We start from the raw sequence: 26,402 nt of genomic DNA, 5'->3' as shown, positions 1-26,402 counted from the left end.
GTGCCTCGTTGACCGATATATGTACTGCTAGTTGGACTATCCCGCATACGTTTACCAGGTTCTAACGATTTAATGTCGTAGATCTCTCTATGCCTTTAATAGACACTAGGGTCCTTGAGGTTGCACGCTCACACCACCAACACTAGATGGCAGTCCCCTCATTCTCCTTCACGACGGCTCTGGTATACTTTCCCAAAAGTATGCATATTGGCGGTCAGCTTTGAATTGAAGGGGAATGATGTAACCCCGGTTCCCTGCAAGAGAAGATGACCGCCAACCTTGTTAGGTTGCATCACTCTCATTCATGGGTTCAATGCAAAAGAGACTGAGATCTCCACTCAGTGACTATTTATTACCTCGGTGAGGTGGGACCGAGGACGTCACTCCGTGGAGGGGCCTATCTGCAGCTTTGATATAAAATGCTCAACGAATACCTGACAAGCAGGCATATCCCAAAAGTATTCAAATTGGCGGTCATCTTCTCTTTCAGGGAACTGGGGTTACATCCATAATCTATCATTCTTCTGCTTTCCTGAACACCTCCTTATGGTCCTGGCACAGATTGTGCAAGGTACAGCGGGCTGTAATAATTTGGGGAACACAATCGTGGTTCACTTCAGTACGCTTCAGTAGTATTCGCCTCCTCCCTTTCAATAGCCAAATGCTTGTTCAACCACCACTCAGATTTGGCCCACTTTACTTAAACAAAGGATTAAAATAGCAAATCAGATCTTTAATATCCATTTACGGCAAAAACACCATGACACGTGGATTCTTTCTCGTGAACCTGTTCTCTGCTCAAGTAAACAGTATTTTAGGGACTTTCCTTCTCCACATTTATTTCACGAGACACTATCTGGAGAAAAGTCAAACACACATATAATGCGACCTATTGTCAACCAAAGCTGCACAGATATTATTTGAAAAACAATAAGGTGCTTTGGAGTGATTTCTGGGAAACAATTTGGCAGGAAGTGAGGCTATGTGGTCCAGTGGTTAAAGAAAAGGGCTTGTAACCAGGAGGTCCCCAGTTCAAATCCCACCTCAGCCACTGACTCATTGTGTGACTCTGAGCAAGTCACTTAACCTCCTTGTGCTCTGTCTTTCGGGTGAGACGTAATTGTAAGTGACTCTGCAGCTGATACATAGTTCACACGCCCTAGTCTCTGTAAGTCGCCTTAGATAAAGGCATCTGCTAAATAAAAATAAATAAATAAATAAATGCACATGTTAAAGACTTTAGTCTTTTAAATGGAAGAATACAAGCTGCACCAGATGTTGTTTGGTGAATGCTGCAGTTTTCCTGTGACTCAAATAGAACTTGTGCTACGTGCAAGACTAAAAACACCACTAGGTGTTGCTGTGCTTCAGTGTAAAAAAATCAACTTGTAGGTGTGGTACTAAACCACATGCCGTAAGCCAACAACAGCTTGGGAAGGAACGGTACACATTTGTAAAGCATATTCTTCCATTTTACAAAGAAATACTGGGGGGGGGGGGGCTGAGGCACTGTAAGACCAAAAATAATATGAATAGATAAGTCATTTAGACAATAAAGTCACTTTTGGAAATAAGGTTGTCACAGACTGGACGATGGTCAGGTGGCTAAAATAAACACAAAATAGCCAACAACAAAAAAATGCTTCAGATACTTTGAACTTGCAATACTTGCTGAGTGATTAATGATTGTTTTTTATACCCAGTTTGTATTTGACAGTCCCTTTGTCAAATTCTACAAACTTGCATGAGATTAGCCATGGTCAAACAGTAAAGAGAATAAAACCATATTTTTTCAAAGACATTTTCTGTCTTGGCAGTAAACCAAAAGGAAGTGTGGGTGTGATGCATACTTTTCGTCATCATCTTTTTTTATCATCACACAATGTGAAATTCACATTAATAATATGTCACAGACGAACCCCACACCCACATGAGAAGGAAGCTTATAGAAAGAGCAGATTACTTCTTCATGTTCATATAAAAGGGATACAGTGGAATCCCTTTGCTTCTGAGTAGATTCTTCTGCAAGACTGCAAACAATGATCATTCAATTTGCAATGCTAGTCCTTGCCACTGGTAATTTCTGTTCTGTTACTTAATTTACCTATTAATACTACTACTACCACTACTATTACTATTACTACTATTACTACTACTACTACTACTAATAATAATAATAATAATAATAATAATAATAATAATAATAATAATGGTCCAGTCAAATACAGTCTCATCATTAATAAAGCATGATGTTTAATTTATTTGTTTACTTATTTATTTCAGATCTTGTCTCTGGAAATACAGTTTCACAAGGTGATCGTTCAAGGACAGTTCGTGAGGGAGAAACTGTTCAGCTTACTTGTAAATACACTACAAGTTTCACCTACTATGCTCTTACCTGGTATAAACATGCCCAAGAGAAGCCCCCTCTCTATTTAACTCAGAGGCAGCAGGACGATTATGAACACCGTGCTACTAACCTGGACAGACGTTTTTCCACACAGTTAAAAACCAGGGACAAGGTGATAACTTTAGCAATTGCCAGTACGAAGCTGGACGACTCGGCCACATACTACTGTGCTTTGTTCGACCCACAGTGCTGCATGCGAGTGCTGATCTAGTGCAAAAACTAAACCAGGATGCAGAATACAGTCCCTAGCTGCGGTTGTGGTGTGTTTTATTTAGTCTTAGCTCCAAAGTGCATGACTGAACAGGAAAGCATAACCACCTAGATCAGTCAATGGTCTGTGTGTTCTGTAATACTATGAAGCCCATAGTGTCCCATTGATGAGCTCATTGATGCCTTGTGTTAATAAAACTATAATAAACTTAGTCAAGTAGACAAACATTGTGGCTAGTCCCTTGTTACTAAGTGTGCTAATTAAGAACTGCATGTGGTGCTGTCTGTTTCTATATATCAGTTAGGGGGGGATAGTCCACATGTTTCACTCCTCTAACCCACTCCTGATCATGGATGACTAACAGACTAATCAGCCCAGAGTGTGTAGCTCTATCAGTCCTGGCTCATCAGCCCAGTGTATGCAGCTCTCGTTAAAATAAGTTAGCATTCTACAGACAACCTTCCAATAAGCTGACACAGCTCACCCAATCTGTATTGAGATAAATACTCCTGATGACAAGAACAGTCACATGATGTGAAATGGATGTCTCTGTTTACCCATGCTGCCCAGCTGTATGAACATACAGCTCATTCTCAACAGTCAAGTCATCTTCAGGGGAGCTATACTCCGTCTGTGTGTCATGTCTGTAGTTTCTAAGCAAGCTGATCCTCAGCGAAGGCTGCAGGCAATGTTACCTGTATGTTTCTTTGTACTTTTTGTAATTGGTAAGTTTCAATTCTGTTTTAAAAATGTTTTTGCAATAATAATAATAATAATAATAATAATAATAATAATAATAACTCCTGTTATTTTATTATTTTTGAAAGACAATGAAGTGGTTTATGTAAAAACTAGATGTATTGAAGCATATATTTTATTTATTTAAGATGTTGTCCTTGGAAATACACTAACAATGGAAGAGTCTGAAAAACAAGTTGAAGAAGGAGGAGCTGTCCATATTACTTGTAAATACACGACAAGTTATTCCAACTACTATCTTTATTGGTACCGACATGATGAGGCGAATCCTCCTCTGTTTTTGATCCGGAGGTATTCACTCAACAATGCTGAACGGCGAGCTGACGGTCTCGACACACGTTTTTCCATGGAGCTGAAAACCACAGAGACGTCGACAACATTAACAATTACAGGATCACAGCTGAAAGATTCGTCCACCTATTACTGTGCTCTCAGTGACGCACAATGCTGCATCTTGCTAAGTTACAGTGCAAAAACTATATCAGCCTGCAAATATAACCCAACATAGCAAAACACAGATGTGCCTGTTTCAAGTGGTGAAGAGAAACAACTCAAGATGTGCTGGAATAAAGCCCATCAAAGACATACATACAGTGGTTTGCAGAAGTATTCACCCCCTACCAATAATGTCACATTTTGTTGAATTACAAATAATGTATGCACAGTTTTTCAAACATTTTTTTTTTATTCAAAGCTGCAGTGGTTAAACTGAACACTGTTATATGAGGAGGAGGTTAAATGTCAGCAAAACCTGCAAAGAAAATATACAAAATGAAATCTACTGGTTACTAAGTATTCAGCCCTTTAATTCAGTACTTCGTAGAAGCACCTTTTGCATAAATTACTGCTATGAGTCTTTTTGGATAGGTCTCTACTACCTTTGCACAGTAAGATGGTGAAATTTTTGCCCATTCTTCATGGGAAAATTGCTCCAGTTCTGATAAGTTTGTTGGGGATCATCGATGGACTGCAATCTTCAAGTCTCACCATACATTTTCGATTGGATTCAAGTCAAGACTTTGACTGGGCCACTCAAGAACATTAATTTTCTTCTTGTTCAACCATTCCAGTGTGGCTTTGGCTTTGTGCTTCAGGTTATTGTCCTGCTGAAATGTGAATTTCCTCCCCAGTTTCAGAGTCTTGGCTGATTCAAACATGTTTTCCTCAAGGATTCGCCTGTACTTTGCACCATCCATTCTCATCTCTATCCTGACAAGTTTCCCAGTCCCTGCTGAAGAGAAGCATCCCCATAACATGATGCTGCCACCACCATGCTTGACAGTTGGGATGGTGTTGACTGGGTGATGTGTAGTGTTGGGCTTGCGCCAAACGTAACGCTTGGAATTTAGACTAAAAAGTTAAATTTTTGTCTCGCCTGACCACAAAACCTTTTTCCACATGTCTGCTGTATCATCTACATGCTTTTTCACAAACTCCATAAGTGCTTTAAGATTAGGCTTTTTGAATAATGGCTTCTTTCTTGCCACCCGTCCATACAGGCCAGCTTTGTGTAGGGACCGGTTTATTGTTGATGTGTGAACACTGACTCCCATCTCAGACACAGAACTTTGCAGATCTCTCAAGGTCATTGTTGGCTTCAGATTGACATCCCGAACCAGTTTCCTGCTTGTCCGGCTGCTCAGTTTAGGAGGGTGACCTGATCTGGGTAGTGTCTGGGTGGTATGATGCATCTTCCACTTCTTAATGATGGACTTCACTGTGCTGAGAGGGATAATCAGTGCTTTTGAAATTTGTGTACCCTTCTCCTGCTCTGTGCCTCTCTACCACTTTATCCCTGACTTGTTTCGAAAGCTCCTTGTTCTTCATGGTTGCTTTGTTGGATCACTATGTGAGTTGCAGCTTGAAAGTCTTTATATACCTGAGGGAAATGATCTACAAGTTAAACCACTTTGAGTACACACAGGCTGAAACCATTTCACTAATTTTGTGACCTTTCAAACAAATCATTTGCACCTGAGCTGATTTAGGGCTGCAGTAGCAAAGGGGTTGAATACTTATGCAACTGAGTTTAATCTGTTTTTCTCTGTAAATCTTATTTATTTATATTCTATATGGATGTTTTAACTTTATCAATATGGAGTAGTTTGTGTAGATTCTACATGTAAAGTCTAATTTGAAAGCGTCGTGGAGTACGGTCAGGTGCCAACAAAATGTGAAAACATTGCAGGGGGATGAATACTTCTGCAAATCACTGTGTGTGTGTATATATATTTGCTTAACAAATCTTTAATAAAACTGTTAGTTAAATATAGTATTACATATTTCAAACGTAACACTTAGCAAAGGGCTTGCGATTTCAGTTTAGCATTACATATTGTTTGCTAAAAGTAATACAATTATACATTAAAATTAACATTATTCCAGGATGATGCAATTATTGGAGTTCCTAACTTTCTCTCCCATTTTAACTACACTAATTAATCAATGCAGGCTGTATCGTGTGGTAGATGACCGTGACTGGAGTTATGCGTTCAGTACTAAAACATTTTTAGATGGGGGGGGATAGCTTCTGATTTTAACCAATGTGCTTTATATCCTGAAACATCACTGTATTAGTTTATTACATCCATGAGGCATGGAAGGGAGGAACTGTGGTTCTTACCAGTAACTATAATGTCAGCTGCATATACTGTAGCATTCCCTGGAGTTCAGTTTGCTGAATTAACTCTGCTAAAGGTCTGATTGCTAAATTCATAAAAGAGGTGAAATGGGACAACCCTGTCTAGTTCCTCTGTACAGATTAAATGGACTGGAGAGAAAACTTCCAGTATGAACTGCTGCACATGTGTATAAATATAGTGTCTTTATCCAGCTCACAAAATTATCTAATTATCTCCAAATCCCATTACTGAAGTATTATACAGAAATGTCCATTATATTCAATCAAATGCTTTTTCAGCATCGATAGATACAGCCATAGCAGGGTCAGGGTTATCCTACTTCAGTATTTGTAAGGTCATTAATTGTCTAATGTTATCTGATGAAAATCTGCCTTTGATAATGCCCTTCTGGTCGTGATGAATAATGTTATCGATAACCTTATGTCTAGCAGCTACAATTTTTGATAGAATTTGTACTGTGTTTTAACAACTTATAAGAACATAAGAACATGACAAAGTTTGTTTATTCTGTTCTGAATTCCCCTTTATCTAATCTCCATTTGTGACCCCTGGTCCTTGTTTCTTTTTTCAGGTCGAAAAAGTTCCCTGGGTCAACATTCATGGGGTTTCCATGCGGGTCAATTTACATGTGAAATGGCGATGCGTGTGCTCATTTGGGAGAATTACTCATGTAAATCAGGTTTGTGGCTGACAAAAACGGCCAAAGAGAGGGATAGGGTAAATCTCATTTAAATGACTCGTGTAAATGACGAAACACACGGGAAAATCCACGCGCAGTTTCACATGGAAACCCGCATTTCACGTGTAAATGTTAATAAGCGTGTTTATCCTTAACTATAAATATTAAAAGGGAGTTGTTACTGTGGATTCCAAGACGGCAGAAAGTAGTGGCTGATGGGCGGTTTTATGGTTAGCAGTGGAGTAGTTCACCTTAATGAAAATGCATGCAGCTTTTTTATTATTGTTGTTTTTTGCTGTGTCTGGCCTGTCATGTTGCATATCTCTTGTGGGTTTACATTTCTGTATAACACCATTTACCATGAACTGCGTTATGCCCTTGTTATAGTATTCAAGCAGCTGTTTGAGAATACCCTTGCTGTAAAAACTATGCTAAAGTTAAACACGAAGAGCAAGTGAGCTGCTTAAATGTCTAACTGAATTAATTCATGTGCTTTTTATTGATCCCAGCTATGTCTGAAGACGTGTGTCCACCCACCACGTTAATAAATGTAGTTGGTGAACTGGATATCATGCTCCATCGGCCAAAACAGCGCAACAACATACATACCAACAAGTTGTTGATGCCCTCTCATAACTGACCAAATAAATTGCAAATTAATGTATTGATTGTGTTTTATTTGTTTGCATCATTAATATTTAACAACAGTAAATCCAACACAACTTATAAAAAAGGAGAGAATCTCTGACAGCACGAGCCTCCTCAGATCGCTGCTGTCCAATTGAAACTGGCGGCTGAGGTAACCTTCACAGTTGCCAAGTCCGCTTATATTGAGCAGAATTTGGCTTGTTTGAGTGTCGCTGGTTGGAACTTGCATAAACACCCATACTCTAACATTGGTTGCGCTTGTTTTGAAAGGCAGTGCCGCTTTTTTTTTTCATGATACTTGGCAACACTGGTAACCTTCCCTGTCTGTCTGTCTGTCTCACAGGCAGCCACTGATTCCTGAACACCTCATTTTGTTGTTTACAGGTTTGTGCAGGATACAGCAGGCAGTGGCAATTTTGGGTACAATCTAATGCTGCACTTCAGTCTGTTTCATCACTATCCGCCACCTCCCTTTCAAGTGCCCACTACCCGTATTTACCCAAGCGTGATGTTGAATGCTTCCTCAGCAGCTGTCATTCGTCTAGCTGGATAAGGTTTCTAAGCCAGGGTAGTATACGCAGCATCACCTGATCCCCTATATGCAGCATCACCTGAATGAAAGGGAAATACATATAACATCTCTGCCAGTTTTCAGCCATGGTGATCTGCAATACCCGTTGTTCATTTTCATTTTATACCTCCGAGTTCATTTTTAATTAATGAGTCGTTAGACAAATTAGTTGAAATAGTATTCACTACTAATGATACAGCCAACTAATGATTTTTGAAAAACAATTTGGGCAAGAGCAGTAAAACACTTTATTAACTAGCCAGGCACAAGGTATTTTGCTTTATTACAGCAGCTTAGATTCACTCTTGTACCAGGTCTCTGCGCATGGAAACCACATTTTCACAAAATGTCACGAGTAATCTTCAAATGAGTACTTTATGCATAGATAATTTACATATCAACTCCCACCTTTTCCATTCATTTACATGACGTCGGGTGAAAAGCCCGGTTTACTCGAGTAAAATAAACTGAGTGAATGGAAACCCAAAAAAGCATTTTACACAAGACAGTTTTCTTGTGCAAGCCATGCTGACTGTCTCCCAGGATACTGCTACCATATATATTATAGTTTCCATAAGTTTACATATAATAGTAGTCAGGCTTATTGGTCTGTAGTTACCTGGTTCGGTTTTGTCTCCCTTTTTGTGGATCGGTATTACGTTTGCAATTCTCCATCTGTTGGTACAACCCCTGTGTCAAGAGATAATAATAATTTGATGTATGATTTCTGATGATCTGTGCAGTTTTATTGCCTCGTCTGGCCAGTTTTGTCTCCCTCTGGCTTTTACCCACTCCCTTTGTGAAGTACGATTTTTCTAAACTCGAATAAGGTATAAAAAATGTATCTGAATTGTATATTTATTGTTTTTTTTTTGTTTTTTTTTACTAATCATGATTGGCCATACAGATGGGAAAGATCGACGCTTGCAAAACAGAAGGCAGCAGCAACACACGCAGTTTCACTTCATTTGAGCTGCTAATACTCTTGACTTGTACATTTTGTTTCATTCAGAGTATCTGCTACTTACTATAACAGTGACACCTACTGTACCCCCACGCACCACACTCTCAGAAGAACCATGTGGTCTAAAGAATGCACAGCATTTCCAATGTGAATGCAAGTAAAAACACAGATTGGCATATGACTTGGCGGGCCAGTCAAAATGTTCTGGCGGTCCGGATTCGACCGCAGTTTACCTACTGACAACCCCTGGTCTACAGTTTACAATTGGAAACCAGCATTCAGTCTCACATTTACAATTGGAAACCAGCGATCAGTCTCATGTTTACAATTGGAAGCCAAGCTGGAAGACTCACCTGCTTTACTACTGTGCTTGATTTGAAAGATCCCACGGCGCTGTGTGCCAAAGCTGAGTCAGAGCAACATTCCAACCAGAATAACACACTGTCTAGCTGTGTGCATGAAGACCTGAAGCAAATCAGCCAGCCTGTTTATTAGAATCCTGTCTAAAGAGAAGTCCAGTACTATAGGTTTGGTTACAAGATACATGGACGAACCTTATAAAAAGGGATTTGTTATTGAAGAACAGAAATAATTTTCAGCTTTTTTGTGTGTATATGTTTGAAAGACTGAAAATCAAATTGAATTGTACGAGCATCGTGTGGCACAGTGATAGAAATAGAAAAGACAATGAATACTACATAACTAATAGCAATTCGTATTTATGTGAAATATGTTCTGAAAATGTATTTAATACTGCTGAATATATTGTATGGAGATCATGGATTATGTGTGTATAGTATGGGCTGCGGATCGTGAAATATTCAATACAATAATTCATTAGTTGTGGTTTGTTGTATTTGGTTTTATCTTCAAAGTGCAAGACTGAACAAGGAAACATCATAGCCCCCACGATTTGCTCTGTGGAATGCTAAAAACATTATTAACCCTTCAATGTGATTTGCACTGTGGAATGCTAAGACAGTATTAACCCGTCAATGTTAAATTGATCTAAGTGGTTAATTCTGCTGATGACAAAAAATAATCACATTCTGTAAAATGAATGTATTTAACTGTATGCAATCTTATTCACTACAGAATAATGAAGTCTGTAATTTCTGCGTCCATGGAAACACAGTTACACAAAACCAATCCGAAAGCACTGTAGAAGAAGGATAAGCTATGCATCTTTGTTGTGGATGCGCTACAACTGTGCTATGATTTAGCTTCTTAGAGATCAGGGTGAATACAGGGCACATTATCCATTAAGTTGAGAATGAGTGAGAAGATGACAGTTTACTGTGCTCTGTTTGAATTTTGGGTGCAGATTACAATCACTACCTGTGACAGAGCAGCAGATGTCGCTGTGACATGTTAAAATCAACATTCTGCTTTAGGGCCTACAGAACATCAAACATATGATGGTTTAATCTTACATTTGTAACATCTTTATACCACATTTCTATATTAATTATTTTAACAGTACCGTAGATTCAGCAATTCATATCCTCAAGTCTACTAAAGCCCCTTTAACACTGGCATGTTCTACCCAGGTCAGAGCCTACCCAGGTCTGGACCCGGTGTCATACAGGTTGTCTATGCGATTTCACACTGCTTTTGATAAAGCAGAGTTGACCTGGGTGACAGACACAAGTACACAATATGCATATCAATGTCCTGGAATAACTTGTTACAGACGCTTCCATCCAAGCTTCTCTGGATTGAACCGTCAGCCCAAATGTTGATTAGAGCAAATGTTTCTTCATCCCTGCTGCAATCTGGCTCATGACGTGTCTCAAGCAACAAAAATATGGCTAAACCGAATAAACAAAAACATAGTTTGCTGAAGTGAAACCTTCACACAGGCGTGGCTGTTTGTTATTTCATCGGCTGTCATGCGTTTTGTCTCGCTCAGCCCGGGTCAAAGTGTATCAACCCACATCCTGAGGTGGGTCGCTGGGACCCGGGTTAACCCGGGTATGACCCAGGTGCATGGTTTCACACTACGCAGGATTGTTATCCGGGTAGCCAGGACCCAGGTTCAGACCTGGGCAGAAGTGCCAACGTGAAAGGGGCTTGAGGGAGCTAACATACCTGCATTTTAGGTTAATGATATAAAAGTAAAATGTTTAGTAGAGTACATTTTTTAAATACTGGTAACTCTAATAGGCTTCCCTACTCGCCCACATTTCCCACTACATGATAATCTTATAATAGTAATCATAATAATATGTTCATTGAAATTATATTTCATTGTATTGTTGTAATACAAATGCACACCTTCTATGATTAATATGGATTTAAGACTTACTATGTCATTATCTAAATGTTGTATTCGTTTGATCCTATGCTTAAAAAAATACAAATATTCACTAATTTTACAAACAAAACCAAACAACTCGGTAGTTTATTGCATAATTGTTTCCACTTTGCAAAAAAACTGCTCACGGGTGCTCTCTGCATAAAATACTCGCCCGTGTATCTGTTTGCAGAAAATACTCGAACGTGTGCTGTTTGCAGAATACATTTTTACAACAAACTCACTCGTGTTAAACGAGAACCTGCGAGAGGAGGCGGAACTCTAAGCCTCATCAATGGTTTATTTGTGTTTTGTTTTGGGGTTTTTTTGTATAAAAACTAAGCTAGGTGGCCTTTTGTTTCTAACTCGTTTTATATTAAACTGAATTACTGGCATCTGAGCTTATACAATAAACACTTTGCGGTTTGTACATTACCACAATCACAACAACAACAGTACATGTATACATGCTAATTCATATTTGACATTAAATAAAAAAATGCCTATGAAATAGCCTTAGACATGAATAAAAAGGAAGAGTCGATGTCACTTAGAGGCGGTTCAAGCTCACGTCATTATATTTTTTAAGGTGTTAGAATACAAAGCAGAGATGCACCACAGAAGTGTATCATACAGTTTTCCCGGGGAAAAAATGATACTCGCCATTATCATCTCTGTTGCATTTGTTAAATGTAATATTATAATGTATTATTTATGTAGTACTTGTTTTAAATATATTGTAGTATTATATTTCATTAATGTATGTTTGTTTTTGTATCCACACATTCATTGATTCGTGTTTTCTATTTCAGGTGTAGACACTAATCCACTTATCAACCAATTCCCCCCCGCAGTCACTATACATCAGGGTGCATCGGTTTCGCTTGAATGCAGTCTTAAAGACGGGAACATGGGGAGCTACTATATGTACTGGTACCGGCAAAGACCCAGATTATCTCCAGAATTCATTTACAGGGAAGGCGATGTTTATGGAGACAAATTCAAGGAGCGTTTTTTTGCAAAGGTGGAGAGCTCCAATAACAAATTCTCCCTGCAGATCAAGTCCTCAGAAATTGAAGACAGCGGCGTGTACTATTGTGGAGCTCGTGCACTGTGACACGGTTACTGTACACAGCCATACAAGAAATGCAAACCGGTGCAAAACGTTCATACACCCCAAAAATAACACAGCAAAACAACAGTGTCTGGAATAAGAAACGTTTTGAAATATTTCCTATAACAGTGTGCCAGTAAAATGTCAGTAAATTACAAACAGCACGGGAGAAAACAGATCAACTTCAAAGGATCAAAAAGGAAGATGCCCAACACTTTCAAATCAAACTCCGAAAGTAATATAGCCCCAGTTTCCACAGAAAAAGAAGTCTCACCTTTTACTCGCGCTATTTTGGCAGTACCTTTCGGTTACTGTGGGTTTCCATGTAGCTTTCATTTAGCCAGAGAAATTCTCAATCCATATGCAAATAACCTAATTAATATTAATACCGGTATGTAAATGTTTTTGTCTGTGTTCCAATTTGGACTTGTACTGATATCGTGGAGCTTTCTTGACCTGGGTTTCTACAAAGGGTTAAGGTTGTGTTGAAGGATGTTTCAGGCACACTTCCTATAGTGCGAGGTATGTGCGTGCTGCATCACATAAGTCATGACAGCGGAGACAGAACTGCCTTTCTAAACTGCGTGGAAACCCATGATGAACAAGGAGGGGTGGGGAGGGGAAGGGAAGGGAGGGGAGGGGAGGGGAGGGGAGGGGAGTGGGTGGAAAGTGAGGGCAAGTTTTGTTACACTCTTCACTAATATTGCAACTTTGTGTTTTTTTTTATATATATATATTTATTTATTTATTGTCAATTTATAAAGCCAGTGTTTTTTCTATGTAAAACAAATCCATAACCATTTTTATGCGTAACGCTTGAAAGTCATAAAAGGGCAATTCTAAACACTAGAAGTTATTCTAATAATAATTAACATGGTGTGGGTTTTTACACATTCCACGCGCTATATGAAGTGAGCGTCTAAAACATTGTACGACTGAGGGGTGGGTAAATCGCTTCCCACGCTAAAAAGCTGTACAATTAACAGAAAACTCGGAGAGACATACAAGAAATCGATTGAATGGGACGTTGTCAAGCCAAATCATCCCATAGGAATGGTCCAGTAGTTCCCTAACAAGCGCTTTAAGGACGTCGGGTGTAGTAGCCGCTAGAGGGCGCTAAATTGCGGTGTTAAATAGTAAAAAAATAAAATAAAATAAAATAAAAAAAATAAAAAAAAAACAGTACACACTTTAATAGTAACAGAGTTCCGTTTAGGAGTATAGATAAGCAGTAGACATTAGGTTTAGGGGTAGAGGTAGGGGTAGGGGGTAGATTTAGTTAGTAGGCTAGTAGCTACCTACTGGCCCATTCCTAGGGGATGATTTTTGCTTGATAACGTCCCATTCAACGACTGATCTCAAATCAGGAAATCCAGACTGGGTGAATATTTTAATTGAACAACATTTTACCTCGTTTAATTGCACTCATCGGCAATGTTGTGTGCAATCAAACTGCTTAGGATCGCAAGCTACAAGGGCGTATTCTTATTAAGTGAAAATTACTTTCAGAACTATCCCAAATACACATTTGTTTTTAGTTCAATTGTCTGGTTAAATCAAGGATTGCTTGAAATCGCCAATTTTTAGTAATATTTTGTCATAAACATATTAGAAAGCACATAATTCAAAAGCATACATCGACAATGTTAACACTATATATAGATAGATTACTTTAAAGCTAAATAACTGTAAAAGGCCAACCACCACACACTCTGCACAATGACAGTTCCGCACAATATGGCAGGCTTCATATCCAGGATCAGATCGTATTATTATGTTATAATGTATTTTTACAAAAAATTCAATGAAATTAAATCACTCAAATATAATTTCCTTCTGCATTCATTATATCTTGTAGGGAAGCATATGGAAGATAGAAAAAACTTAAGTATGTGTATCCATCTTCCCACATGTAAACTTCATTAAAAATCATCTTGTTCAAAACGTAATAAAATGGTCATCTGTATATAAAGCATAGGCGCCGGAGACGGGTGGGCCAACAGTCCACGCACTTTTTAAAACAGGGTAGCTCTGCCCACCCACTTTAACAGCGAAGTCGAGAAAAAAATTATAGCTTACATTTCACACCTTCAATCTCATCGTTCTTCCAAAAGAGTGACACAGATAAGTCAAATAAATCCACAACTTAAGACGACACCGGAACTGTGTTAACCAATAAACAACCATTCTAACATTTCTACAGTGGAAGAGTTTAACAAATCATACGGGAAAGAATGAGTGCACGGAAGCTAGTGTATGTGCGGTAGCGAACGTTCGTCATCTTGTAACATAGAACTGTTGAAACATATGTTACCATTTCATGTAATTTGTATCCGAAACAGTAAATAACTGTAGAACTGTGTTACTGACATTTAAGGAAAAAAGATTAACGCGGGTATGTTTTACATATTGAAAGGAAATTGAAGTTACAATTTCCACAAATCAGACCAACGTTTACTGAAAAAAGACAGACAAACAGCAGAAGCAAAGAAAACATGAATTTTCTGATGTATTAATTCAAGCATCTTGCCAGTATGCAACACCTTCCCCAAATCACAGGAGCAGCAAGTAATTAGATATCAAACGGGTAAACAAGGTTCACATCAATTTAGGTCATGTATTAAAACAATGTGCCAGTGGAATAGCGTCGCTACCCAGCGAATAAAAGCGGTGGACACACTTTCACGAAATAGTGAAACAAAATAATACTAATTAAAAACAAATTACGGCGTTCTATATGCACACACACAATGTCCGTACCGGGGAGGGAACACAAAGCTAGAGACGGAGAGAGAGAAACCAGCATCACAGTATAGCCTATTCAGTTTCACTTCCTAAATTCCTGTCGGCTACCGCCAGGTAAAAACACTCAAGCTGCTCACGTTCATTATTCAGGACTGGCACACCAGCCCAATATTTAATCGGGATGCTCCATTTACTGGTCCGTTTCACTCTCTCTTACTCAACGTTCCACCCTCCAAATGCTGCGTAGAAACATAAAATGGCCCTGCAGTCTGTAAGAAAAAAAAAAAAAAAAGTGATATTTATATTCAGGTGCGTAAATTGATCAATAATTAGTCGGTGCCCAATCAGACAGACAAAGGGAAGCGGGTGGAGAAGCCAGCATAACGTGTTACATATCAACGATAAAATGCCAGACAACATAAAGCGTGCACTAATCAAATCAATAAAATCAAATTCTAAAAATATACAAATGTAAAATAAATGTGAACAGGGCATTTCTGACCCTGTTACACGTATTTAGAAGCATAGAGAAATATACAAGCTATTTTTTGTTACATGTTTTTAATAATATTAAGGAAATTATATTAATGACACTAATTATTTTGGGCAATGTTTAGTATTTTAATTGATATGATCCTAGTTAAATCGTATTCACTGTCATTTCTGAACAGTACTGCTAACGACCGGGTTGTCACGCAGCTTAAAAAGTCCAAACACACTCACTCTCTCTCTCTCTCTCTCTCTCTCTCTCCACTGTCATGACTTATGAGACGTCGTAGCACGACATTCCTTACAGACTTACAGAAGGGAGTTGCAAAACGTTACAAACATGTCCTGGTGGATCAAAATCAACTCAGAAACGTGTTGAACTCGTGTGGGCTACCGGTGTACTGGGTCCTTAATAACAAAACAATTAACAGCATTCTATAGAAATTGTATTTGTGTAACACTTGTGGCACACATTCCCAGCTATGCTAATTTAATTCATTTTGGGGTGCAAGCGACACTTTTACTGTCCTTGGTAGATACCCATGAATCTTGATGCTATGGGACTGACAAGTCTAAAGGCTGGGTATGGTTACGTCACTGAAAAGAGACTAAACCATTCATCTGTTGTCAGAGGGTGCGTTCACGGAGATCATTCTGTGCAGAATCTGACCAATTTAGCCAATGATCTTCTAAGAATGATCTCTGTGAACGCACCCATTGGCTAAATTGTTCTGATGCTGCACATAATCTGCGCAGAATGATCTCTGTGAAAAGCACCCAGAATTTGCAGAAAGCAAACGACAGGAGCCGCGCATACTGCAGACCAGCGAGAGAAAATGAGGCATCGTTTCATCATACTCCTATTCACCAATATTGCATGTAATCAAACTTTGTTTATGTATTTTCATCATTTCAAAGGCTTATGCTTAACTAGTATGAGAAGTGATGCGCACCAAGTGAAATAACGAAACGTCTGCATTTTGTTGATTCTATGATACATGCAGGACATTGTTTCAAGCTTCATATTGTATTACACATGCAGTTGATAATGTTTTTCCTTTTGCTCTTTTTTTCTTCATGTGTTCAATGAATGATTTTGCAGACGTGTTTGGAAACCCAGTTGTCATTCAGTCGCCTCCATCTGAGATCATCAAAGAGGGGAATAGCGTGAGATTCCAGTGCAGTCTGAAAGACGGGGAAATGGACAGCAACGTCATGTACTGGTACAGACAGCGAGACGGGCAGTCTCCGGAATATATTAGCAGGGAAGGAAAGGATTATGGCATAGGATTTAAAGAGCGCTTCGTAGCAGAGATAGACGACTCTAATAACAAATTCTCTCTGGAGATAAAGACTGCGCACATTGAAGACAGCGGTGTGTACTACTGTGGTGCTAGAGAACACATTGACTGAATCAATCTATGCAGCAGCACAATATCTGAAGATTCAGTGGGACTGCCTTCCTCATTTAACATTCAGCAGGCTCTCATAGTGAAGATGCACTGGGACTGCCTTCCTCATTTAACATTCAGCAGGCTCTCATAGTGAGGATGCACTGGGACTGCCTTCCTCATTTAACATTCAGCAGGCTCTCATAGTGAAGATGCACTGGGACTGCCTTCCTCATTTAACATTCAGCAGGCTCCCTAGTCTGTGTTTCTTAAAGCACATTATATTGTGTTTGTCAGTTTTTCATTTTACACTAATTTTATAGATTAACAACAAATGTAGAATAAAGGGATTTATTTCTATTGTTTTATACATAAACTGCCAAAATAATGTATATTTTCAAAGTGTTAATCTGAGAACACGTGTATTCATGGTTTCTACATGAAACAAACGACATTTAACACTTGTTTAAAACTCTACTCTATCTTTCAAGATGTGTCTTTTTAGTGTCACTGCAAATTCATTAGAGCCCATAACCCCCTGAAGTCAGCAATTAGTTTAAACAATAGATATCAGCACGAAGACAAGGAACAGGCGTCGAGCGAGGGCATAAATAGGGGTGCATTGCCTCGACCCCCGCAAAATATGGTGCAAAATATATGTGTATAAGAAAAAAAAGAAAGAGAAAGCTTAAATATTATACTTATTTTGCTGTTTAAATAAATACGGCCTTGTGACAGGATAGCGTTGTGGGCCCAGGTGTTATTGGAGACTCCGAGGCAAGGAAGGCTGCAGTTTAAGCACTTCAGCACGCCTTAGTAAACAAAAGTAACACAAAATACAAAAGAAAAAAGCATACAGGCCAAAACAATGGGATAAACAAACAGAAAACTGTTCAGGCTGAGCAGAGCATTCACTGAATTTTACAGGTACAAAAATGTAACGGCACAGCCACAAAACCACCCATCAAACTCCTTCTTTACACACCACCCCAAACAAAGCATTTATTTCCCCTTATATCCCATGTGGCTGGAGCCTAATTAACCATCAATTATTCAATAAAGGCTGCAGCTACATTTTCACATGTTTTTGGCAGCGACAGGAAATTAACCCCATCCCTGCCAACCACCACCAAAACACCAAAAAAAAAAACCCTATTTACAGGCAGGGCCTCAAACCTTAAAAATACCTACCTTGTCTGATTCCATTCATCCTGAAACCCAGCAACATTACAATATATATATATATATATATATATATATATATATATATATATATATATATATATATATATATATATATATATATATACCTTTTAGAATTTTGAATGCTTGAATCAGATCACTGCGTAGTCTTCTTTGTTCAAGACTGAACAAATTCAGTTATTTTAGCCTGCATACGACAAAGGCGGGGCACACTGTCATAGCCTTTTTTATAGATTACCCATATTATCTAGATGTTTCATAGATTCCTTTTTCAATTTCAGTATCTCCCATATGATATTTATAATGCACATTTTTATTGCCTGTGTGCAGTACCTTACACTTTTCTCTATTAAATGTAATTTGCCATGTGTCTGTCCAGTTCTGAATGCTGTCTAGATAATTTTGAATGACCTTTGCTGATGCAACAATGTTTGCCACTTCTCCTATTTTTGTGTCGCCTGAAAATGTAACAAGTTTGCTTACTATAGCAGAATCTAGGTCATTAATGTAGATTAGGAAGAGCACAGGACCTAATACTGATCCCTGTGGTACTCCACTGGTTACCTCGCTCCATTTTGAGGTTTCTCCTCTAATCAGTACTTTCTGTTTTGTACATGTGCATGCATTTCCTTGAATCCCTACGGCATTCAGTTTGAGAATTAATCTTTTATGCGGGACTTTGTCAAAAACTTTCTGGAAATCTAAATAAACCATGTCATATGCTTTGCAATTATGCATTGTCGATGTTGCATCCTCAAAAAAATCAAGCAGGTTAGTTAGACACGATCTCCCTTTCCTAAAACCATGCTGACTGTCTCCCAGGATACTGTTAACATATAGGGGTTTGTCTCCCTTTTTGTGGATCGGTATTACGTTTGCAATTCTCCAGTCTGTCGGTACAACCCCTGTGTCAAGAGGCTGTTGCATGATCTTAGTTAGCGGTTTGTAAATAACTTCTTTCATTTCTTTAAGTACTATTGGGAGGATCTCATCCGGCCCAGGGGATTTGTTTATTTTAAGAGCTCCTAGTCCCTTTAACACTTCTGCCTCTGTTATGCTAAAGTTATTTAAAACTGGATAGGAACAGGTCGACATGTGGGGCATGTCCGTATCCTCCTTTGTAAAAACTTGTGAAAAGTAATCATTTAATATATTTGCTATTTTTTCTTTTCTGTATGATTTTGCCATTTGTATCTCTTAGACATTTTACCTCTTTGAATGTTCTCTTGCTGTTATAATATTGGAAAAACTTTTTGCAATTGGTTTTAGCCACCTTAGCAATGCTCATTTCTATCTCTCTCTCTCTTGGCCTTTCTAACTTCCTTTTTGACTCTTTCTGTGTACTTTGTTCTTGGTCCCTTTTTAAACACTCTGTAAAGTGCCTTTTTTTCTCTGAATATATTTTTTAATTGATCTATTAAACTATTTTGGCCATTTTGTTTTAGATTTCGATTTGTCTGCTGATGGTATGTAATTGTTTTGTGCCTCTAGTACTACATTTCTTAAAACTAGCCATATTTTTTTCTGTGGATGTTTTCTCTATTTTACTCCAATCTACTTCTCTTAGTCTCTGTTTCATTCCTTCATAATTTGCCTTTTTAAAATTGTAAACCTTAGCTTTAGTCTTTACTTTTTGGGGTTTAAAAAGCACTTCAAATGTTTTAACTAGACCAAAAAAAAAAATACTTTCAGTAGCTACATATGACATTTTGGTACAAGTATCAGATTTTGACCAGATAGCAGATTATGACAAGGTAGCAAAATGTGATGTTTATACATGTCTTTTTTTTTCTATCGGCAGCAACTTTTGACAAAGTAGCAAAAATGGACGTTACACCGGATTGAATCTGTATATGTGAATAAGACAGATTTAGTATCCCACGATATCACAATGCAACTGGCATTCTGCTCCCAGTTAAAACAACGTCCTTACAAAAGTACACATGAAGACATAGAGCTACGTCAAAGGCAGCATAGCTTTAGCTCGGCTTGCATAACTGGGATCAATAAGCTACTGACAACCAAACAAGCAAGATGGGCCGAATGGCCTCCTCTCGTTTGTAAACTTTCTTATGTTCTTATAACTGTGGCTATCCCATGGGCCTCTGAGGTTTAGAACAGCAACTCTTCACATTATGAAAGTCAACGCAACATCTTTTTGAAAACTATAAAAAAAAAAAAAAAAAAAGAAAAAACATTAGTTTGGCGTTTTCTTCTTATTCGTTATTACAGTAAATAACTTTTATATTCATATATCTGAAAACAAAAACAAATCTGCAAGGTATGTAACCACATGTATGATTGCAATTAAACCATCAACAAAATCGTCAGAACCGTGCTGTTGCTAGGAAACGTTTACAAGCCGATCATTCATATTTACTAACCACAAGCATGTTCACCGCATCAAAACGATTAGACAAACTGTCATGGTTTATTATTAAAACCTAGGGGTTATTCGTGCTACTATTACTTAATTTGTGCACAAGAGGGCAACGCAATCAAATAAACAAGTAGATGTGTATGTGTGCCATAGATTGTGTGGTTTATTGTAGTGTGATGTAACAACATTTGGGAAAGAAGAGGGATTTTACTTCATTTTTTCTATGTTTGGGATTGTTTGCCCTTCTCTGCTGATTGTTTTTGAAGTGATGTAATCACAATTGAACACAATATTCTATTACCACAAATCACACACTTGTTAAGAACAATGGCAGCCAGTGATCCTGATAGTTTCCTTAAACACCCAGGCATACATTTAATCTGGGCCAAGTGATTTCTTATTAATTAGTTACTGTTTCTTTAACACACACCTGGTGAGAACTGCCAGACTCTCTATACAGCAAGGATGGTTTATGTGTTTTCAGGGTACTGGCGCAGCAGAATAAATTAGCGAAAAGCACCATTTCACTTTTAATTTGTAGTTCCCAACACTCTTAAGTTAAACGTAGGAAAAAAGTCAATACCTGTCACAGTAAGAGAAATAAGTCGCCAAAGTAAGGTAAAAATGTCAGTTGTCCTGACTGAACATTTCTTGGTATCTTTGTAGCCACTACATACGGCATACACACACTGAATACGTCTTTAGAAAGCCCCGAGTCTGTACTTTTAAACATGCTGAACCAGGTAGGTGGCTTTTACGGTGCCTGAGTAATACGTGCGTAATCTTCGGAGCACTGGCGCTCCAAAATGAATGGGGCTGAGTTTTAACACTTAAAGCGAAAGTCACCGCTTGCAAAACAGCACCTAGATAGACTTAATATCGTCTTTTTTTCAAGATTGTTTATTTACTGCAGTGTACTGAGTTTCTATAATCCTCAGAGATAGCGTCTGAGAATCACGTACAAGAGACAAGAGAAAAAAAGTCTTGCGGCACTTAAAATATCCAGCACTACATTTATTTATTTATTTATTTTAACCAAAACAACTCAGAATGCGGCTCATAGTGGGTTCGTCACTGGCACCCACTTCCTTATATATTATTGTAGCGTTTCAGGCATTCTAAATTGGATGAAAAATACAATAGCTTGGTGTCATCAAATATCTCTGCGGGGTTTTCCCGCACATCGACTTGGAAAATGCGCGATTACCGCAATCCCGTTCTGAAATTCATGCCCTGCAGATTAATTTACTATCATGTTTACCTGCATGCATTTTCATTTTGGGCATTTACTTTGGTTTGCACACGCTATTGTGAACTGAAACCAGATGACAGGTTCATTCAATGTCTGTCTGTGAAGTTCTCTCAATGGATTTGTCTGTGAAGTTCTCTCAGTGGATTTGTCTGTGATTTAGCTCAATGGATTTGTGTGTGATGTTCTCTCAATTGATTTGTCTGTGATTTATCTCAATGGATTTGTGATGTTCTGTCAATGGATTTGTCTGTAATGTGACATTTAGAATACTGACAAACATGTTTACATGTACACATTTTCTTCATATCAAGGCTATAATCATGAGATAGTGCTTTGATTAAACATAGCTGCATTTTCTCATATACTTCCATCATCAGTTAAAATTTGACTTGGCCACTGTCTTGTCATAAAGTCCTAATGTACAGTAACTCATTGGAATACTTTATTTTGATATCTGTATAAAAAGGATATTTCGATACTTTATTTTGATATCGTTACAAAAAGGATATTGCTGCTCTAGAAAGAGTGCAAAGAAAAGCGACCAGAATTATCCCGGGTTTAAAAGACATGTTGTATGCAGACAGGCTCAAAGAATTGAATTTGTTCAGTCTTGAACAAAGAAAACTATGCAGTGATCTGATTCAAGCATTCAAAATTCTAAAAGGTATTGACAATGTCGACCCAAGGGACTTTTTCGACCTGAAAAAAGAAACAAGGACCAGAGGTCACAAATGGAGATTAGATAAAGGGGCATTCAGAACAGAAAATAGGAGGCACTTTTTTACACCGAGAATTGTGAGAGTCTGGAACCAGCTTCCCAGTAATGTTGTTGAAGCTGACACCCTGGGATCCTTCAAGAAGCTGCTTGATGAGATTCTGGGATCAATAAGCTACAAACAACCAAACAAACAAGATTGGCGGAATGGCCTCCTTTCGTTTGTAAACTTTCTTATGTTTATATGTTCTTATGTAGTGCACAGGCAGGCAACAAGTGTACAAAAAAGGAAAACAAAACACTGAAAACAAAACGACATAATGTGCCATGAAGACAGTGAGCACTGCTCCCGCTACACAGGGAGGTCCCGCAGCACTGCTCCCGCTACAAAGGGACTCCCCGCAGCACTGCTCCTGCTACACAGGGAGGTCTTGCAGCACTGCTTCCGCTACACAGGGACTCCCCGCAGCACTGCTCCCACTACACAGGGACTCCCCACAGCACTGCTCCCGCTACACAGGGAGGTCTTGCAGCACTGCTCCTGCTACACAGGGACTCCCGGGAGCACTGCTTCCACTACACAGGGACTCCCCGCAGCACTGCTCCCGCTACACAGGGACTCCCTGCAGCACTGCTCCCACTACACAGGGACTCACCACAGCACCGCTCCCGCTACACAGGGACTCACCACAGCACTGCTCCCGCTACACAGGGACTCCCCGCAGCACTGCTCCGGCTACACAGGGAGGTCCCGCTGACACACCTTGTAGACTGTGAGATTTCAAATCCCTAAACTAATCCTTACTCTGGATAATAATCAAAACCCTGATCCCAGTTCCACATACGGTGGTAGGAGATATGCATTTCTTTGTCCAGGACAGCTGGATGTTCCTGGTCCTTGAGGTGTGTCAGCGGCTCCCTTTATTGCGAGCCACCCCACTGGGACACGCCCCCATGTTGGGGGTGGGGGTCAGGGCAGTATTTGCATTATCAGTGTCCATCAGTGTCACTGTCAGCAACAAAGCATGAGCTTTATTACTGTATTTTACTATTAATATACTTCATGTACACAGTATTACGTGAAATGCACACAAGTTCGGAGACAGGAGATTGCCAGGGTCTGTTGGGTTTGGAATGCTCATAAGACAGTGTTCTAATTTGGGGGATGCTGATTAGAACAAACTGTGCATGCCCAGATTATCAATCAGCCTTCATTTCTTATGTAGCGCTGATCAATGCCTCAAGCAATTTACAGATAAACAGATTATAATATACAAAACAAACTAGAGAAATAGTAAACAATAAGATGATAAACTACTGCTTTAAATTACATAGCTTAAAACAGAAAAATAAGTAATATAACATAGGATGATACATTTTCCCTTTACAATATATATATATATATATATATATATATATATATATATATATATATATATATATATATGCTAAATGATAAAAAATGTGTTTTTAATCTTAATTTAAAAGCATCAAGAGATGGTGCCTCCCTTACAAATTGTGGCAGATCGTGCTCTAAAGCTGAACGCTCTGCCACCTGCCTTCTTTCTCTTTATCTGTGGAATACTGATGAGCAAAATTTCATCCTGTGATCTAAGAGAGCGACTCGGGACACATCAGCAGATATTTTAGATATAGGGGAGCAAGGCTATTTAAAGCTTTGTATGTTAAAAGCAAGTTCGTCGCGGTGTGGTATTTTAGTACTGCATGTACTACATAGCCTGTGTCGCCCATACACATTTACCTCTATAGGGCTATAAAACCAGTGTAATAGTTTGTTTAATAATGTTCGCTGATGTAGCACAAGGGGCTATGATAATGTAGTGAATAGAGGTTTTTAATTCACGGTGAGGAACTAAAAGAGCCCGTTGAACTGTATATAGTAAAAGTTAATTAACCTTGCTCAAAATTGAAATCAGCGAGCAGGAGAGGTGTTTGTAAATCAACTTTAACATGAACGTATTTCTTATGGCTTAGAAAGAAAGAAAGAAAGAAAGAAAGAAAGAAAGAACGACAGTTGTCACCTGCACTGAGGTTAGCTGAGTCACTTGTCTAACCCCCTGTCTTCCTCCCCTAGGTTTTTGTACAGTGATATACCACTGTGTTAACTACGCACAGTGATGCAGTTACATTGCGTACTCGTACACTAACCCCGGACATTTCTATATACAGTACCTGCTTTATCCTGGTGGTAGTGATGGGGCTGAATTCTCAGCTGATTGGACCCCACATGAACCAATTGAAGCAAACAGTGTTACGAAGCAAAGCTTCATATGGTTCATTGAACCACTAGGTCATGTGAACCATGAACGGTGTTGAGCAGTAGCTGGTAGGAAGGAAACTTTTTTTTTTTTTTTTTATCCAATACGTACTCTTTGTTAACACTGCTCACAGTGTGGTGTTTCAGTCAAGCTGAAAGGATTTTTATTTTTTTTAATCAAGATGCTGTTTTTTGTTTTATATTTCATAAATATTTTTTTTTCAAATTAACAAACAAAAAAGCATTACATATGTACAAACAGAGCTCTTTATGAACATTATTGGTAAAAAATACAACGATCTATTATGTGTATAAAGGAAAAAAAAAATGAAAATGCTTGATACTGTATGTCAAAAGTGTATGAAACGTCAGTGCAGTTGTCCACTTTACTAAATGCCTTGTCTGGAGATAGAGGTCTGTGTTTACTCAATGTATTGAGTTGTGCAGATCTACCAAGAGATGGCACTGAAGAGCATGAAGCGCTTCATGTGCTTCGGCTAAGAATCTTTTTGCGAACCAAATGATTCAGAGGGTTCAGTGGTTCAGGAGGCTTCACTTTTCCCATAACTAACTGGCAGCAGAACGCAGTGTAAAAATCGGCCCTGGTACATTTTTTGAAAATAAAAATAATAATAATAATAATAATAATAATAATAATAATAATAATAATAATAATAATAATAATAATAATGTGCCCACTTTCATTTTTATGAGTGGCATAATCGATAATTTTATATTATCTTTTTTTATTTGCCATTTCTTCGTGACATTACTGTGATCGCAGGCTGTATTGAAACTTCGCGCCACACAGACATGTTCGCTTCTCATTGGTCAGTTTCCCTAGTTACACCACGTGTAGCTCCAAAACTGGATCAAGATTACGGATCAGTGGAGCTTGATCCAAATCCTCTTAATATAACACCTTCTTATGATCCGGATCCAGTGAATTCGGATCCGATTCCATTCGTTCTAGATTTAACATTTTGAGCTAAATATTTAATTAAATCTTAAATCTCTTAACTAGATTTCACATTTAGCTAAATATTTAACTAAATCTCAACTCTCTAAACAAGATTTAACAGTTAGCTAAATATTTAACTAAATGTTAACTCTCTTGACAAGATTTAACATTTAGCTAAATATTTAACTCGCCAGCTAAATCTGGAGTTTGTATGCAAATGAGCTCCGTCCACTTTGTGCTTTCACGCGATTTGATTGGCTCTTGTAATGCTTACATTTGTATATTTTCCGATTAGCATTAGAAGAGCTAATCAAATCGCTAAATGTTCAATCTTGTAACTAAGTTTATAAATTATATCTGAATGTACTCATTTAAAAATATATATTTATTTTCACAACATTTATAAATGTGGGGAAAAAATACAAGATTTAAGTTAAATCTGAAAAAAAAGTTAAAATATTAACGCTTTTTTTACACATGGCACCCAATATGATAAGTGAAACTAGTATATAGTTGTCGTTAAGGCAACAAAAAAGTGTGTGTGTGTGTGTGTGTGTGTGTGTGTGTGTGTGTGTGTGTGTGTGTGTGTGTGTGTGTGTGTGTGTGTGTGTGTGTGTGTGTGTGTTGGCAGTAAAAACAGTGAACACTAGTTAAAGGTGGGAGATGAGCAAGCCCACCATCAGTATAGGGAGGA

The 26,402-nt window shown here is 38.4% G+C and overlaps 1 protein-coding gene across 1 annotated transcript in view; it reads left to right on the top strand.

Moving 5' to 3' along the window:
* The first annotated feature begins 1,993 nt into the window (after nucleotides 1-1,993).
* Nucleotides 1,994-26,402, top strand: part of LOC117426406 (T cell receptor alpha chain MC.7.G5-like) — a 160,499-nt gene continuing 136,090 nt past the window's right edge. The window contains exons 1-4 of the mRNA XM_059032693.1: nucleotides 1,994-2,076; nucleotides 2,284-2,596; nucleotides 3,192-3,346; nucleotides 3,509-3,814. Of these exons, the coding sequence (XP_058888676.1) occupies nucleotides 2,040-2,076; nucleotides 2,284-2,596; nucleotides 3,192-3,346; nucleotides 3,509-3,814 (811 nt within the window). The 5' untranslated portion in view covers nucleotides 1,994-2,039. The remainder of the gene's footprint in view (nucleotides 2,077-2,283; nucleotides 2,597-3,191; nucleotides 3,347-3,508; nucleotides 3,815-26,402) is intronic.

This window comes from Acipenser ruthenus, chromosome 11 (genome assembly GCF_902713425.1).
Source record: "Acipenser ruthenus chromosome 11, fAciRut3.2 maternal haplotype, whole genome shotgun sequence".
Taxonomy (NCBI): Eukaryota; Metazoa; Chordata; class Actinopteri; order Acipenseriformes; family Acipenseridae; genus Acipenser; species Acipenser ruthenus.
Note: the sequence above shows the minus strand (reverse complement) of the source record. Positions and strands in the feature narration are given on the sequence as shown.